Below are 17,101 nucleotides of genomic sequence, written 5' to 3' on the forward strand. Positions count from 1 at the left end.
GGCCGTGGAGCGTGGAGTGGTGCAGGACACACAGCAGCAGCAGCAGCAGCAGCTGTGCCCCTTCCCCTGGCCAAGAGCACTTCCCACCTGCCCCGACCACACCGGCCACCCCAGCCCCAGGGAGCTGCCGCTCCAGGGCAAGGCAGCTCCCATGGCCGCCAGCGCTGCCAGGCCCAGGAAGGCACAGTCATGGCGAGGTGGCCAAGCCAAGGTGGCAGTGGCCAGTGGGGCCTTTTAAGGTAGAGGTGCAGCTCTGGCCATTAGCCACAGCAGAGCCCTCATGCTGAGCAGGACTAGGGGAGGCTCTCCCTCATCAGCGTGCAACACCAGCGCCGTGGCACTGAGAGCCACCCACCATCCCTCCTCTCGGAACGGCTGAGAATGGTCACAGCTGACTTTTATCTTCTGCTAAATTATTAACTTGGCGATAAATACCGGCAAAAGTTGCTCTGAGGTACGTATGTATGTTCTTAAGCACAAAACCTCTCCATATGATAACACTTAACAGAAATGTATTATTTTCATTGGCTTTTGGCTTACTCCATAAACACACTACATCATTTTGTAGGATTTTTATTACTGTTATTATTACAATCCCATATTCCTATTCAACTTGAAATGATGAATGCAAAATCAATACAATAAGTAACAAATGTATCCACGGTGACCAAACAACAAACTCAAAAGCACAGCACGGTGAGTGAAAATTAGCAGTTTTTAAAACAACTGCATCACAATTCAGTTGCACTGTAAAAGAACAGCTCATGAATTTAGAAGGGTTACAATGAGCTTAATTATTTGAAGGATCAGCTCAAAAAGTAAAATACACATAGTAGGATGTAAGATAAAGGAAGAATATCTTCTTGGAGGCTACAGCTTTAAAGAGAGAGAGAAACATGATGACAAATTCCTGAATTTAGCAACTTCTCTCTCTGATAGTTAAAAAACTCCCTTCACCCATTAACACTTGCTCCAAAACAATAATACTATCAAAGGGTTAGGTGTCACTTTCCACGGTAATTTTCAGTATTTCTTTCAACCTTAATGCTGCACACACACATTCCCACTATGCCACCTCATATCAGCAGCAATTGGACAAAAAGGCCCAGAAAAGCAAGCAAGATGCATAGAAACATACAGAAAAAGGCTTTCCTTCTCTTCCCTTTCTATACTTATGTGGCCCAATAGTTGCACGTATGGATTAAAAAAAAATAAAAAAAAAAAAAAACAAAACGCCCCTCCCAAAAAACCACAGAATTCTTCATTAATATTTAAAGGAAAGTACTTTTCCCTTAGAAAAATAAAATTCCAATATTGTCTATGTGATGTCTGTAACAATTTGAAATCAAAGTAGGTGCATGATGTACGCAGTCAAGCTTTCATCTGGCTCAGTGCAATACTGCTTTGTGCAGTAACAGGGACAGGTGAGATTACAGATGTTCTTGCTTCTCACTGACAGTGCAAGAAAATACCCCAAATAACAAGAAAATACCCAGAATAACCACAGGTAAATAGTATCCCCCAGCTCATGCTTTCTTATGCAAAAGACGGGTACAGGAACGTTCATTTAAAACTTAATATTGAAGGAAACTTCAGACTGAACTCAGGAGACAGAGAACCTGCCTAGCAGAAACTTTCAGCTCTGCTCTCAGTAGTGAAATTTACTACAAAGCACAACACAGTTTTTTCCATTTAAAAACTTGTGTTGCACCAGAAAACAAATAAGCATATGATACAGTGATTTTTATTTTTTTAAAGTAACACCAAAAAATGTTTGATTACCATTACATACTTCTGAAAACTACAGACAGGAAAAAAAATAAAATACCATGCAGCTAACATATACCTAATACCCTAACTCTATAACTTCATAAAACTGCAACTTCTAATCCCACACAAGAAAAACTGATTAAAAAAAAAAAAAACAACCAAAAAAAAAATCAAATAACAATCCATCTTGTACTTGCAATGCTGTTAAAGGTAGAAAAATACTGGAAAGAAATGAATAGCAAGGTAACCTGGCTTCTTTAATAGTGAAGACACTTAATCCAAATTACTCAAACCTAAAAACATATTGATTGCCTATTCCTCCTCAGTCTTTTGAAAATGTAGTAAAACTAAAATACTGAAAATTTATCTTTGAAAGGGACACTGAACAGTTCTGACAACTCAACCAATTTGTATATTTTTTTCTTCTAGGACAGTTTACATCTAAATCTATCGGCTTTCATAATTGATGTATTTCACTGTGAAAGACATAACACACATACATACACAGTCTTTAATTTTATGAAAATAAGAAGACAGCGTTTAGCATGGCACAAGGCATAGTACTTTTTTGACAGAGCTGAGAATATTACAAAAGTTCTTCCCTTAAAGCTTGAAGTGAACTCCTGATTCAATATTTAATGAAACTGAGAAAGCTGCTGAATGTCCCAGAAATCCTTCAACTCCCTGCTCTCTGCTCATTCTAAGTACTATGCTGCTATAAATTAACAGTGAGACTAGATGAGATTTCAAGCAGCCAAGAATAGCATTTTTCCATCACACCACTAAATTCTCTATTTTATTTTTCTTTGCTCTTTAACAGCACTAACGGGCAGTATTATATTGCAATCGTACATCCCAGTCCAGTACTGCAGCACTACATTGCTCAGACATAGCTCTACACTCCAGCATGTTTTTAGGGTATGCAGCCAGCTCAGCTGTAAGCTGAAGGAAGATTTCTGTCAAGCAACAAAACTAAACTCTGCGCAAATATTTAACAGCTCCAAGACCCCTAAAGGCTTAAAATAATATGCATTTTGTGGCATGCTAGGAGCCAACTCCACACCGGTGATGTGCACAATGCAGAGTACTCGGCAATTGAAGCGCAGCAAATTAAACATTGTTTTCCCTTTATACCTTGGAATTCTTCCTTCAAACTACAAGCTGAATGAAATACTGAGGCTCGCTGTGCCTCCCCAGCACTGACAGTGCAGTAGCAGCTCGTCCATTACGGTAAGTTCATCTAAAACTTCCCATGCCTCACAAGCATTTCTCATCCCCTCTCAGCAGATGAAACACAAGTTCATTTAAAACAAACCTAGCACGAGTTCATCTTATCTAGCTTGTTTTTCAAACCGCTAGAACTACGCAGTAGCCCACTCAAACAGAAAATTTCCCAGACAATGGAATCCTTTCAAACTGCACAGCCGGCAGGATTCCCCAGTTGTCAGTTTTAGGTGCGTGCCAGCACGAAATGTTCTTGAATCCGAAATCTGTAATAATCACTCCTATTGATAATGTGAGCAGAAGCAGAATTACATCACGGTTAACACTTACCAAAATACATTATGTTTCTCATTAATCATGCAGTCAGGATCCCACGGCTGTGAATTCAGCATTAGCTCCTGCACAGGGCTGACATGTAAAACAGAGCTTTTTCATTCTACATTATGTGGAAATTTCCCAGCACGAGAAGCGTGAGAGAGCAGTGTGCCTCCTCAGGATGAGCGCTTTGCAGGCAGTCTTATCCCTGATACAATCCCTGTCTGATTTAGCGTTTACTCCGGCTGCATGCTGCACTGCCCATTCTTACTGTAATCTGACTCCTCCTTCTGATGTCCTTGCTGTGCCTGTGACATCAGGACTAAGAGTACTACAAACAGATCTTTTCGTTTCGAGCTCGTAACGACATGCTCTTATATCCTGGTTAACCTAACTCTGGTTTGGACAGAAAAAAAAAAAAAATAAGCCCTTCTAAAATTGTACAGGCTTTTTTTTTTTTTCTTGGCAGTAAACGCGTCTAGTGACATAACGTGCTCAATTACATAATAGATGGCAAAGACAAAGCGTATATTGTTAGTGTATTTTTCTTTGAAGGACAGGCTCCAGGAGAAGCTTTGAGTGCCTCAATACCCCAACTTCAATAGAAGATAAAGATGCTGGCGCTTTGCAAGATCATGTACCCCTAAGACTTTTTTTTTTTTTTAATCAATAGTTCCACTTCAATAAACAATTTCAATCTAAATGTTGGATAAAAAGACGTCCGTTTCTATTTTTAAAATGCAACTGGCAAATAGGTACTTCAATTTCAATACAGCTGAACTGAATTTTTAAACAATTTCTTTACCTGAATAACAAAGCATGAAGACAGCAGACATACGACAATGAGGATCTGTGATGGAGTTTCCAACCTTTCACCCTCCACGTCTCTAGCTGTTTTCTGGCCCAGGGTGATAAGTCATTAGCACCTGGTAGGTATTCTATTACTCTGTGGCAAATGGAGTGTTCCAAAGTTTGTAAATAGGTCCCCACACAATCTCTGATGCTACACAAACCAGCAGCAGCTTCAGAGGAAGAAAGACCAAAGAAACACCAGAATACTGTCAGCCATGTAGTGCCTCGGGATGGATCTGACAACATGCTAGTGCAGCAGTGTGGTGAAGACAATGTGGTCTGTATTTATGCACACATGTCTCTTCTCTGGATCAATAGAGGACATTGGTTTCCTGCTGTCAGTCTGGCATGTATCAGTGATAATACACTAATACTAAATAAAGGTAAAAAGTAATGGACAGTATGCTGAAGTGTTTATTTCATTATAATAGGATCTAATGGGATGAATGTTTTCATTTTACAGGAAAGAGGATGACAGGTATAATTCATTTAAAGCTCCACTTCTTATTTGTAAAACCACCACACAAGTACTATTTCATGAGGTCCGATCACTTCAGGCAAAATTATCACAACAGCACAGCAGCCAAGGAAGGCTCCAGTTGCAGCAGCAGAGGTAAGAGCCCTGGTGTACAGTGCCACCGGGCATCTCTCAGCAAGAGTCCTCTGCAGCATTGCCCTCACGAGGTTTCATGCCACCTGTATGAATGTTACTGAGATTAAACACTGACGGGGAACTGGGGCACCAGTTTCAGTCTTGTCCCTCACTGGCAGTCCCACAGCTGTTCATTTCTGATACCTAGCCTTTCTCAGTGCCCTTTTTTATTTCAGCTGCCCTAGCAAGAGGCAAGCCTTGAAACAAGAGATCCACAGTACACAAACTCCAAAATAAGATTTGCTTCATGACTGAAAAGCACACAGAGCAGGAGTGTACTTTGAGGCCCACAGTGCACAAGGGAGGAAGACCAAATCTTCTTGTGTGGGTCAAACTGACCAACAAAGTAAGTAAAGCAGATCTTAAATCACAGTGAAGAAATGCCATCTAAAAATCCCTGGAGAAAAAAAAAAAAACTTTCTAGAAATCATGGCTTATGTTTCAACTACATAGTGTGGACAGCAAGTCACAGAGCGTTTGACAGAACATTCCTTCCTTTTATTTCATCATTACAATGCTCATCTTCTTCTAAAACACAGGGAAGGACAACTCGCTAAAAGGGAAAATACCATCCTCAAAGACTGGTTTAAAACATCTCAGCTGAAACCCTCTAATGTTCCCTGAGCAGTAGGTATAAGCTACTATCAGGAGCCTTCTGCAGCACAAGCATTCCCTCCTCTCCCTTCATGGAGGGTAAAAGCTCAGAGAATCAATTCTCTGTGAAATCCTTCAGCTCCTTTTCCAGCTCTGAAGTGCTTTTGCGGAGGCACTGCGTGACGTCCTTTGAGACGGCCGGCACCCAGGCACAGCATTTGCCTGTTAAGCTGCATTTACCCCATCACAGAAAGAAAGGATTGGGGTTATTCTGCCAGGAGTCAAACTCTGCAAGATGTAGGATACCTCAGTGTTCCACCAAGCCAACATGCCTCTTGATTCATGCCATAGGAACAGAATGCTCATGTCTGTGTAGATGTGCTATTAGTGCTCAGGCAAGGACCTTGCTATCTTTAAACACCCCTTCTTGAAATGCTGTTCTGCTGCAATACCTGTACCAGTTTGGTGGTGTCTGATGGCAGGTCAGATTCTCAGGCAATGTAAACACCAAAGTGCCATGTGTTCTGACTGACATGTTCTACACTGCTTGGCTCTGAATGTTACCTCTAGTTTTCTTTTTGCCCTGTAGGATGTAAAACAAGAAGGACAACCTCCCTCCTCCTTATTGCATCTCATTTGTGTTCTGAGAGTAAGTATGCAATTAAAGTAAACAAAGAAACTGAAACAAGAACTTCAATTTCTTTTCATTTCAACTACAGAAATGCAAAGTGGGAGGGAAAAATCACAGGAAAGCATTCACAACCCAAATTCACATACTCTATGACAAACTCTGCTTTCACTTACACACATACAACATTAATAAGCTGCAAAAAGAAGCAGGATTTGAAGCAAGGAAGGAAAAATAAATTTTATTCCCTGAGTGAGATATTGTCACAGTCAGTGAAAGGGAGGTTTAGTTTAGTAATTGCAATCCCAAATGGCTGGAGTTTTAATGCCAGCATGGAGGATTCTGCTGAGAACAGCTGTAGGGAAGTACAGTCAGGAGCAGCAAACATTTATGTGTGCCTGGAGAATTGAGTAGACCCAGCCTGTGCATGCAGGATCATGCAGAATGAATGAGCAAATTAGTCCATGATGTCAGCCCATGGCACAAACTCTCCAACCATCAACAAGACGGTACAGGTTAACTGGCATTTAACTTTGCTACAAATACCAGTCAGCTGCAAAATTATCATATTTTCATGCATGGTTCACTTAAAAAATAAAACTCCCAAACTCTTGGGATTCAACAATAGCATAAACATAACAAGAAAAAAATTACTTCTCCTAAGCCAGCTAGTCCTCATTCTTATTTCTAAGAAAAGAAGCAACTTCTACTCCCTGAAATTCTCTTTTCCAACAACTTGTTTCTTTTTTCATAATAGCATCTCTACCTTGAGTTCTTCTGCCCTTTCTCACCTTCCTAAAAGCTTTGCCACAAAGTGCAGATTTTCAAAATGCAGAACAACCCACAGGACATCAGCTCCTTGGAATAAACAAAAAGCAGATAGCACACATGGCCCTGAAGTACAGCACATACCCTATACTTGTCCAGACCTGGGAAAACTACAGGTTATTCCCCATACCTGACTTGATCTAGAGACAGAGGGCCAACGTCGTGAAGAAGCTCCTCAGTTCTGTGGTTTCTACTGATTTTTATCTATCCAATGATTTAAACAATGCCTCCATAATAAGTATTAAAGCCACTCACAGGCAAGTCTGTTGCAGACACTAATTAATATTTAACATCAACACACCCAGTTAACTCCCTAGGATTCCTGAAAAACCCTCTTCCAGTCTTGAACACTCTCAGGAGGCAACTAATATTAGATTTATACCCAAACTATTACCAATTGGCTTTGATGAATGTCAGTAGTGAGGCTGACCACATATCATCTCTTGCAAATGCAGAAGCAGATCAAGGAACTGTTTGCTGGCAGAAGTACAATAATAGTCAACAAATACACTAGTGGCACAACATTTTAAGTCCATGCATCATGTGTAGTAGGCTAAAAGATCTCGAACAACTCAGAGGTTTCCAGATATTCCTAAAATAATTTTTGTCTACTGTACAGAGAGAGCTATTAAGAACAAAAATTTATTGTGGAAACATTCATTTCTGAAAATAAAATGGGAGAAACAATCCAAATCACACTTGGCCTACTAATTCATCAAATGCTTCCCAAAACTAAAAGATTGCTGCAAGCAAAGTGGGTCTAGAATTTCCACATAATTTGGAAATTTATGTATTGAAGCATTTATGTATTATTTCATTCCTATTAGTGACCACAGTGCAGAAAGAAAGAACAGCAAACAAGCCACAGCTTTGTAAGCCTCCAAAAGTAATTGAAAATGTTTCCAAGCACACATATTTTTGTGCCTCAAATCAAATATACTAAGTACATCAGCTAGAAGTTTGGTTTGTTTTTATTTCGAAGCCATCTGGAGCAGTTTAAGACATACTACACAATGATGCAGATTTTGTGATTCATTACTAATCTCCTGAGGTTACACTAAAGGATAAGAAGGGAAGGAGCAAGTTACATTTGTATATTTTAAACAACCACAGAGGCTCATCTTTGGTTTTGAGCATTCTTCATGGGCTAAAACTACCAAATGTGTTTTTTACCCTTGACTCAGAAGTGTCACTTCTGGAAATGTGCAATATTTGTCACCATGAATACCATTTAACTGCAGCAGTACCCGAAGGAACTCTGTACCACAACACGTGAATACAACTGGAGGAACTTAATTAATCTTCCTGTCACTTCCATGATGCTTTTCATTAGTTTAGCTGCTATCTGATCAACTGCTCCTTTCTCTATTGGAAATGGCTAACCAGAACCTCCTATAAAAGCATTTTCAAGAGGTAAACAGGCTCACTTTTGATTCTGAGAGCCTTTGCAAAGCTTTGCCAAGCAGGCTTTATCAGTTCAGTAACAGTACTTACAGCACTGTTCTTTTTAAGCAACTGGGATTTTCTACATACACAGCTTAAGAAATATAAATAGAACAATATGCTTTTTTCTAAGCTTAAAGCTACTACTTCTGGTATTTTGTATTTTGAACACAGATAACATATAGCAATTGAAAGGTCATATCCTTCTGAATTTCCTTCTCATAGGCATGGATAGTTATTAAGCAAAAAAGCAGAATGTAGCCAACATAAAACCAAACCCACATTTTGGGCACTATTTTTGCTAATTGTTTCACAAAATGCCCACTCCTGTCATCTTCCAAAGCTCCTAAGCATGGGACAAGATTTAAGTTAATAAATGTGAACGAATACACAACTGGTGCAGAAGCTTCTTTGACTATGTATATTGATAACAATTTTAAATAGAAATATGGTCTTAAAAGGAAACATGATCAAGAAACTTGTCTGAATGCATGTCAAATTTATTTTATTTTGCATGTCAAAATGTAATTTTTTCCCCCTCAAAAATGAAAACTGGAATTGATGACAACACAATGTCCAAGCTGCATAATCCTCCCTTTCTCCCTCTTCCCCTTTTATTTCTGTATAGCTTTCAGAACAATTTCTATAGCATGTGGGGTTTGAGCATATCACAAGCAGACAATTCAGCACTACCTCTAGTGAGGTGAATGATTAATTAATGTTTCACTATTTCTGTCCATCTTTCCAACACTCTACAATTTTGCAATATACCTTGTAGACTTATCACAAAATCCAGGCATTGTATTCTCACAATTTAAAAACTTATATTTTGAAATCCAGATGTTGCACTAAAAAATTTTGTACAGATTTCATACTCAGGATTTTTTTATTTTTGCACTCTGATTTACAGGATGCATCTGTCAATCTATGAATGGATGCATTTTGCAATTCTGATTACAGCATCAAATGGCCAAAACTATGCACTTCTATTATTTCTATAATAACTTTTATCAATCAACTTATAAGTCTCAAGTAAAAAAAAATAGTATATAGTAAAATCATCTACTCATTCTGCTTGCTTTTACTGTGTTTGACTAAACTAAAATAATTTATTACATTATTAATTAGAGATCACCTAATTTAGTTTAAAATGATAAAAAGCAATTATTGCACAGGTATCAGCCTATGTTTTAAGGTGGGAATGTTTGTTTGGGGGCTTTTTTTGGGAGGGGTGGTGGGTTATTGGGTGGGGTTTTTTGTTGCTTTTTTGGTTTTGAGTTGTTAAATGTTCTTTTTTTTTTCCTTCAACAAGGTACATCAAAGAACTGGAGATTTTCTCAACACATCATTTAGGACTCTTGTGTGCAGATTGTCCAGGACTGTTGATTTTAAACAGTCTTTAGTCCAAGCAGCTGCTGCTTTACATCTTCCTTTCTTTCCTCCAGGCCTTTTGGAAAGTGCCTTAGCACACTCATTACATGGAGACTGCATCAAGCATTTTTCAAAATATAGGACAAAAATATTTTTTTTTACCACTTTTGGTGCTTTCAAATCACTCGTAACAATCTTACTATCTCCATCTAGTGGCTTATATGATTAGGACTTTTGCTATTAATACACTAAAATCTTTTTATTGTCCTTTGCCTTGCCAACCACAGAATTTTCATTTCCTGCTTACGGCTTTCCCTATAAATTTTGCAAACTTCTTACTTCTAATTTATATTGATTAGCATTTGATTCCTCTTTTATAATTTTGTTCCAAGTTGTGTTTTAAATTCTAGTTTCTCTGCTTATTTTACAGCTGAACCAGGAAAGACTTTTAGTTAAAGTTTGCCATTTTCTGAACATGAAACAATTTTTTTAGTCATCTAGTGACGTCTAGTAATCTAAGGCAGCATCAATTTTCCTCACAAGGCTTTTTTAGCTCTTTTCTTCCCAAACATTTCTGCTTCTAATTTTCCTATAAGAAATAAAATACCTTGAAACACAAAATCTGCAACCGATTTTATTTTTATTGTGTTTGCTCCTATAGAATATTTTAAAAAATCCCTTTCCATACCCTTAAGTGCCTAAAGGGAAGTATTTCAAGATACATGCACAAAAAACCCATTCCTTAATTTTTTTTACTGTTCAAAGAAGAAAAGGGGAAAAAAAAAACTAGCAATGCAGTATGATTTTAAGTTTCCCAGTGATCATGAAGGCACTGAGCTGTGGTTTAAGTACTTAACTTTATTTAAGAAAATACCAGCATGTGCAGGCCCAGTGTGAATGGGTGGAAAGCAGTTTGCTCTTTATACTGGATCAGTGGGAGGCAGGCTGAAGCATAGACCTACAGCCAGGAAGGGACACAAGCACTGCCAGCTGCAGAACATTACAATTTCCCTCCTGCTTTGGAGAACTGAGATACCTCGCAGCAACACCCAAAGCAATTGCAAGGTGCCAGCACCACATTTGCAACTAAGAAGAGGCAGGAGCTTCAGGCATGCCTTACCTTAATGACTTTAAGAGACAGCACCTCAACTAAAGTAGCCAGAGCTACAGACACCTCCTGAGACAGCTCATCCCATGGTAAATTGTAATCTGACAGGAAGAAATTTCATCTCCAGTGGCACAGGAACAGTTAAACTAATCTCATAGAAAACACTATTGCTGCATCTGAATTCCTCTTTCATATTCAAGGAAAAACTGTTCTAGCTAAAACTATCAAAGGAAATACAAGTCAGAAAGTGCCATGCTAAGAGAGGAGAGGACACAATGGCAGCAGGCAAGACACTAATTTGAGGCTATAAAAGGATGCAAGTTATAGCACAGTATTCAACTTTTTATGAGATTGTTTTTAAAAATCTGTATTCGATTTATTCACAGCAGCATTGAATTTGATAAACCCGTCCAGGTGTAAGCATTTTGTTATTCCACACATGTAAGTTCCACAGCAGAGTGCAAGAAACAAATTGTCACGAAGTGAAAATATCAGCAGTACTTCACTGTAGGTGGGATTTGTCTCAGAGACTGACACTTCAGGTTTTATGTGTCTATTTGTGTGTGCACCTGCAATCTGGATGTCTAATTTCCCACCACAGTCAAAGCAGATCAAACTGATTCAGTTAATGAAGTCAGAAGGATTACTCATTACATCTGGAAATAGACAACAGCTTTGGGTGGCCAAGCAGCTCTCCAAGCTCCATTAACTACATTGACTGGAGTTTCACCTATCCAAAGGGGAGCTTGGACACCTTGCTCATTCCTAGAGACCTACAGATGCACACACATACACACTCTGCCAGCTGAATCCCAGCTAAGGCTTCCAAATCCCTTAAACAACCTGGGACCCCTGCAGATCATCCACACCTACTGAATTTCAGCCCCATCTGGGATCACCTCAGCAACTACCAACTGTGCTCACCAACACTAAGCAGCACTTAAAAACAGAACATGAGGAACACCTGCAAGTGATACAAGCATATAATTTATTCAAAAAGAATTGAATTATCCACTAAGGAATTAACTATAAATTAGCTTCCTCAGTGAATGGGAAAATTTCCTGGGCTCTTACATGACCCTAGAGTGCCTCAACATTTCACTCTGTGCAAAAAAAAAAAAATCAAAGACCAAAATGTTTGTCTCAAAAATGTCAGGCACAGGAAAAAGTACAACTCTTGAATGACCAAGCTCTCATCCTACAATAACCATAATCTGCTAAAATCCCTGTATTTTAACTTTAAATATTTAAACTTCAAGTATTCATGCTTACCTTTAAGAAAAAAATGGGAGCATGTCACAAAGGTGCAAAAGAATGTTAAAATCATCCAGAAACTATTGATTTATTCTAATTTCAAATGCTCCAGTACTCTTTTCCTGGGGGAAAAGGAAGGGTGCAACTGCTTCTTAACATTCTGCCAATAGTGTTCAAATACAATCCAACCTGGTTTATAATAAACAACAGTAAAAGGAGTGTTTTCATCTCTGTTCCCACCTTTGATCTTATTGACAGAGACTGCCACTCTAATTTAGAATGTCATGTACAGCAAAAAAACTCCTGTCTGTATCTGTTCCTTTCTCATTACATCTCTTTTCTGTACAGATTCCTTTTGATCTGCCATACCTCTGAATTAAATTATCAGATTTGAAAACACCCTGCCATAATAGCAGCCTATAGGTAAGCTCTGTTTCCCACAGCTGAAGAAGAACACTGTATCCCAAAGCCATATACCCTCTTGGACATGCACTTTTCAGGATCTGGCTCAATACAAACACTTCACAACTTATTTATGCTGATATACTTAGAAAATTAATAATTTTAAAATTCAAATACCTAAATAGAGTGTTGTGGCTATTTTTAGAAAATTCAGTGATTTTTAGTTTGATGCACAGTAACATTTATAATAAGCCTAGTTACACTAGGTGTCTAAACATTTATATAGAGACAAAAAATTCTGGTCTAAGCCCTCAATTTTTTCTTCTCTGCACTCTACAGATGAACAGAATACAAGAGACGAAGATGTATCTCACAGCTTCACTTCATATTTCTACAGAGCATTACAGCTGAAAGAATTTCAGCTAGGTTTGAAAGCCCCAGCCACATCTCTTTAGTCTCGGTAGATATGAGACAAGTGTTCCAGGTGTACTGACTGTCTATGGATCTATCTTGTGCAGGAGGACTGTATCATGTCAAGACTATAATAGCCTGGAAGTGTTAATGGAGGAAGAACTGGCTGTAGGGGTCTGTATCTCTGGCCAGACTGAGGAAGGGTGTGCAGACAGAAGAGCAGAAGATGGAGGAATGGTGAACTGGACTTCTCTGCTCACTTCTCCTGCAGATCCTCTACATTCTCCATATATCAGAAGGTGATTGCCATTTTGTGAAAATTTATGTTCTGACTGCTCAGTGAACTGCAACGTGAAAGTGACTTCTAGCTCATCTGAGGGTTGCATTCATTGGGCAGCTTAGTTTTGTGCAATGGAAAACTGTATCACTGACAGAAAGCTTTCATGAAAAATAGTGTAAGAAAGAGAAGGCCTCAGTAAAACCATGTAATGCAAAAGTCTGCAATGCCTATTTAATTCCACTAAAGTTATTTTATCGTGTTCTCTAAGTTTTTGATACTCATGTACTGATACACTTTTCATCACTTATCTACCACTTCCTTCCCTAATCACTGTCCACCAGAGCATTTAATTAAGTAATTATTTTTACCAAGAGTAACTGTCTATACATCAAAATCCACTGGGCCATGCCCTATTTTCATTTTCATCCTCTAAAACCAATGACTTTAAGAACAAACTCAGGAAGTAGCGAGCATGAGGCAGTGCACTGTTGCATCAAGCATATATGCATGCTAATATACACACCTATTTGTATCCAGCCTTGTGCACACACAAATGCATGCAGTGTAACACAACAATGCTAGATGCTTTCTCAAGTGTATAATTAACATGCCACACAGGTCAAAAGCCACACTAGGATTCCAGTTTCTGCATTTCTTTCTTACTCATTCCTCCTCAACAAGACGATTTATTTTTCATCATTGGATATGAAGCCAATCAAAGGGAAGAATTAGGAGTGATAAAATTTGTAAACTACTGTGTTACTTGTTACTTTTTTAGTTGTGCTACTTTTATCAGTATGCCAGAGACATTTGATTAGAAAGAGAAAGTTAAAATATAACGCTGAATACTTCAGTGTTACATTTTATTATAATTCTAAAATTTTTAATTTTATTATTATTATAAAGAATAATATTGTTTACAATAATAATAACAACGGCCTATTATTCATAAGTGTTAGGAATTGCTCTTAGTAAAGTCACAGTGGGTTCGTGCTCATTGCTGCTCAGCATAAAAAATGTCATGACTGGCTCTTGCTGTTTTCTGGGTCTCATAACTGTTCCTGCCAGGGTAGGGACCTATTTTAATTGAATATCCCAAACAATGCATAAGATAAGAATAAAAGTGAATCACAGTTTTAGTCAGGGTCCTCTGAGATGGTCTTCCCCTGGAAAAAGGTCCAGTGAAACCACCTGGCAGATGGGAAGATGAGCTCCAGGCAGAGCAAGCCAGCAGTTCTGCAGGTATATAAATCTTGTCCCCCTTGTGCAAGGATTACTATCCACAGTTCCACAGCATGTGCTTTACCTCTCCTCATCACCCAGTCACTACAGGAATTGGGACTACTGTCTCCTAGACACCTGCTGAGTACTTTAATAAGCCTGTGACAGTATAAACTTCTGTCTGATACTATGAATGCTTTAAATTAGGACTCCACCAGAATAAACAATAAAAATCTTCAGGTTAAGTGTCTCACACCAATGTGTCACCAAAGATGGGCAAGACCAAAGGAAAATGTCTTGGTCTGAATCAAGACAATTAAAACTGCCCTCAGTGTCCATGTAAGCTATTTACTAGATTACTGTATGGGGTTTTTTTTTCCCAGAGATAAAAAATGCAAGCTCACTATTAAAATACAATTTTTAACTGAGAAAATGAATCACAAAATTGACGGGCAGCCTCCTGCTAATTGAAATTTTTGTTATAAGCAATAAAATGGGAGTGTGAGGTATTCTGAGTGAGAGTTATTCTTAGGTGTCTCAGTAAAGGGAATCACAATATATTGATATTTGAAAAAGAAATATTAATTACTGACTTTTCATTAGAGTTAGATAGATTTTAATATAAAATCCAGAAAATTAGAGATTCAGATAATTTTAAAGTAATAACAATCGCAAAAACCCCACAGTTTTGAGGCTTCAAGGTATTTTATCATTAATACTTTCAGGGTTTCTTCAGAAGAAAGTTAGAAAAAAAAAGTGCAACAGTCAGACAGCAAGCTCAAAGAAACAGATTTTTCTTTACATGTTATGTGACTACTTAACCTGATTTTCAAGTTCAGAAACAGACGAACTGGTGGTTTGGTCCTGCTGTTGCTCATACTTCATATTTCATATTTTTCTGCTATAGTCTTTTGCCCTTTTGTAAAGAGTCATTTTAAACTTTTCATTGAATATTTTCCAAGGGAAGGTCAGATCTGAGAGGCTACAAATGGATTAGCCTTTGATCTTCCTTCCTTGACTAATGTGTATTCAAGCCTGCCAGGAGATTTTCTAAAATGACAGATGCAAGACTGACTGAACAAGAAACACCTATTACTTGGAAGGGGGACATCACAGGAGTTGCAATAGTTTTTACCTAGATATTGCAAAGTGCGTGATTTACAGAACTTTAAGAAAGGCAGATGTTTAGTACTACTACTACACATATGTAAATATTTTTGAATGCATCAGAAAAGCCAAAATAAGAGATAATAAGGGAATATTACATGAGTCATCAGAGCATGTACATTATGAGAGGGATAATTAGTCATTTCTGATGACTGGCTGAATACCATAAATAGCATTTCACTGTCATTCTGGGGTCACACCATGACATTCTTACAGAACAAATAAATCCTTTAAAGAGGGAGACTTTGGCTGTAAAGCTCTTCTAGTGGGAAGCATCTCTATACAAGTAATTCTCTCCCTTTTTTTATTCTAGAGACCCTTTCAACTGAGCAAGGTAAATGACCCTCACTCATCACCAGTAAAATATTGTCACCTTTTGAGATGTTCCCCCACCAGTGTCAAGATAGATTAATTCTGTGAAGCATTTCTGTAACCTGACTGATGAAGTCCTAATTTACCAGACTTGAGGCACTCATAATATAAAAGGATGAAAGGACATTAGCATTTATGATACAATATTAATATTTTTGCAAGAGCTGTTGCAGTTTCTACTAGATGATTTTATAAGATAGGAAATAGCATACCCGTGTTTTACAGAGGAAATGTGGATTTAAAATATAATAAGAAGGATTAGTTAGTGAAAGAAGAAAGGCTGAATCCCTGGAGTTCTTGGCTCTACAGTAGCATTCAACTCACAACATCTCCCATCACATGAAAAATACAACTGTGATGAAGTGTATATAAAACCTGTACTAAATCCCTCTTCATGCAGAAAGAATATACACAAAATAGTTTATTATTTTTAAGAAAACACTGACTCACATTTTCCTTACGCTGTGTTCACGAGACAGAAATGGGTCATTGTCTCTTCATATAGATTTTGTAAGACTATCAAAGTTACATTGGGGTGAACTTGACCCAATTTGTGTCAGGAACAGGGTTGTGCTGCTAATAAAGATAAAGGTCTGTTCACCATTACACTATTGAGTAGTTAAAAAAAAAAATCTTGTAAACAATTGCTGTCAGCTTTCAAATGCAATTTTATAAAACTCTAGTGGCTTTCAGACATGCCACATTCTCATCCTTATCAGCACATTAAATCACCCTGCCAATAATGTCTTTGGGAGGAATTTCAATTCTTCAGGCTTGAATTTAATTACCTTATGTAAACTAGAAAATATCTTCAGTGCACTTTGAGGGAATAGCTTATCTTGGAAATTGTTAAATTCTGTTTTGTTTAAAATATTTACATTTTGATAACTTTATTCTGCTCCATATAACATTTATTGATCTTTCTCAGGAATCCATTTTCAATATAATGAATTCTATTTATTTTCCATAAAATGTACTAGGCCATATTCTTACACAGCTTTTAAGGAAAAAATAAATTAACATGGTTTTGAGGGCATAAATATTTTGTTATATAGCAATTATAAGACAGGGAAATGCATTCTTACACTTTTTTTTTTCTTTCCTCTGAACACAGTACTTTAGTCCACATCCTGGAACAGCACTACCTTAGTTAAAATTATTCAGAGTAGAAGTATGGTTATGTTGCCTGCTACCTGCATATGGAAGTTT

The 17,101-nt window shown here is 37.9% G+C and overlaps 1 protein-coding gene across 3 annotated transcripts in view; it reads right to left on the reverse strand.

The window, feature by feature from the left end:
• The window catches only part of ZNF385D (zinc finger protein 385D), a 408,882-nt gene that overhangs the window by 156,665 nt on the left and 235,116 nt on the right, over positions 1-17,101 (reverse strand). The window contains exon 1 of one of the 3 annotated variants that reach the window (XM_059846152.1): positions 3,325-3,698. The exons of the other annotated variants lie outside the window; for them this stretch is intronic. Within the exon in view, the coding sequence (XP_059702135.1) occupies positions 3,325-3,346 (22 nt within the window). The 5' untranslated portion in view covers positions 3,347-3,698. Of the gene's footprint in view, positions 1-3,324; positions 3,699-17,101 lie in introns of those variants that run through there. 3 annotated transcript variants of the gene reach the window in all.

This window comes from Haemorhous mexicanus, chromosome 1 (assembly GCF_027477595.1).
Source record: "Haemorhous mexicanus isolate bHaeMex1 chromosome 1, bHaeMex1.pri, whole genome shotgun sequence".
Classification (NCBI taxonomy): Eukaryota; Metazoa; Chordata; class Aves; order Passeriformes; family Fringillidae; genus Haemorhous; species Haemorhous mexicanus.